Source organism: Bison bison, unplaced genomic scaffold (genome assembly GCF_000754665.1).
Source record: "Bison bison bison isolate TAMUID 2011002044 unplaced genomic scaffold, Bison_UMD1.0 scf7180017860809, whole genome shotgun sequence".
In the NCBI taxonomy this organism is placed as follows: domain Eukaryota; kingdom Metazoa; phylum Chordata; class Mammalia; order Artiodactyla; family Bovidae; genus Bison; species Bison bison.
In genome coordinates, this window is record NW_011491381.1 from 23,858 (window position 1) to 24,383 (window position 526).

Consider the following 526-nt stretch of genomic DNA (forward strand, 5'->3'; position numbering starts at 1 on the left):
CTCATTGAGAGTAGAAATGATAAAACATGTCATCTGACTGAAGTAAGAGTCAGAGCAAGAGGCAGAGACAATGGCAGAATACTCAGAGCCAAAGGGATGTATGACGTTAGAATTGCAGAAGGACAGCTCCAAAAGAGAATGTGTGACTGTCAAGGAACACATTCCACCCCATGTGTAGGTTCCAGCGACCAGGAGGCTGCAGAGCTTAGGAGACATAGCAACCTTGTAGAGAAGGGGGTTACAAACAGCCGCAAATCGGTCATAGGCCATCACTGCTAACATGAACATCTCCGTAATCACAAGTGTGCAACCAAAGAAGAATTGCATCATGCAACCCACATAAGAGATAGTCCTTGTGTCCACAACCAAGATCTCTAAGAGTTTGGGTGTGATTATACAAGTGTAACAAAAATCAAGAAAGGAGAGATGTCTGAGAAAGAAGTACATGGGGGTGTGAAGTTTGGGATTGATTCTGATGATCACAATCATACCCAGGTTCCCCACCACAGAGACAGTATAGACAGCC

General features: G+C 44.5%; 1 protein-coding gene across 1 annotated transcript; it reads right to left on the bottom strand.

The window, feature by feature from the left end:
• Positions 1–516, bottom strand: LOC104982888 (olfactory receptor 5D13-like; the record flags this gene model as incomplete). Its single annotated transcript, XM_010832323.1, has 1 exon — positions 1–516. A coding segment is annotated over one exon (516 nt), but the record flags the coding sequence as incomplete, so codon positions are not given.
• Between the last annotated feature and the right edge of the window lie 10 nt (positions 517–526).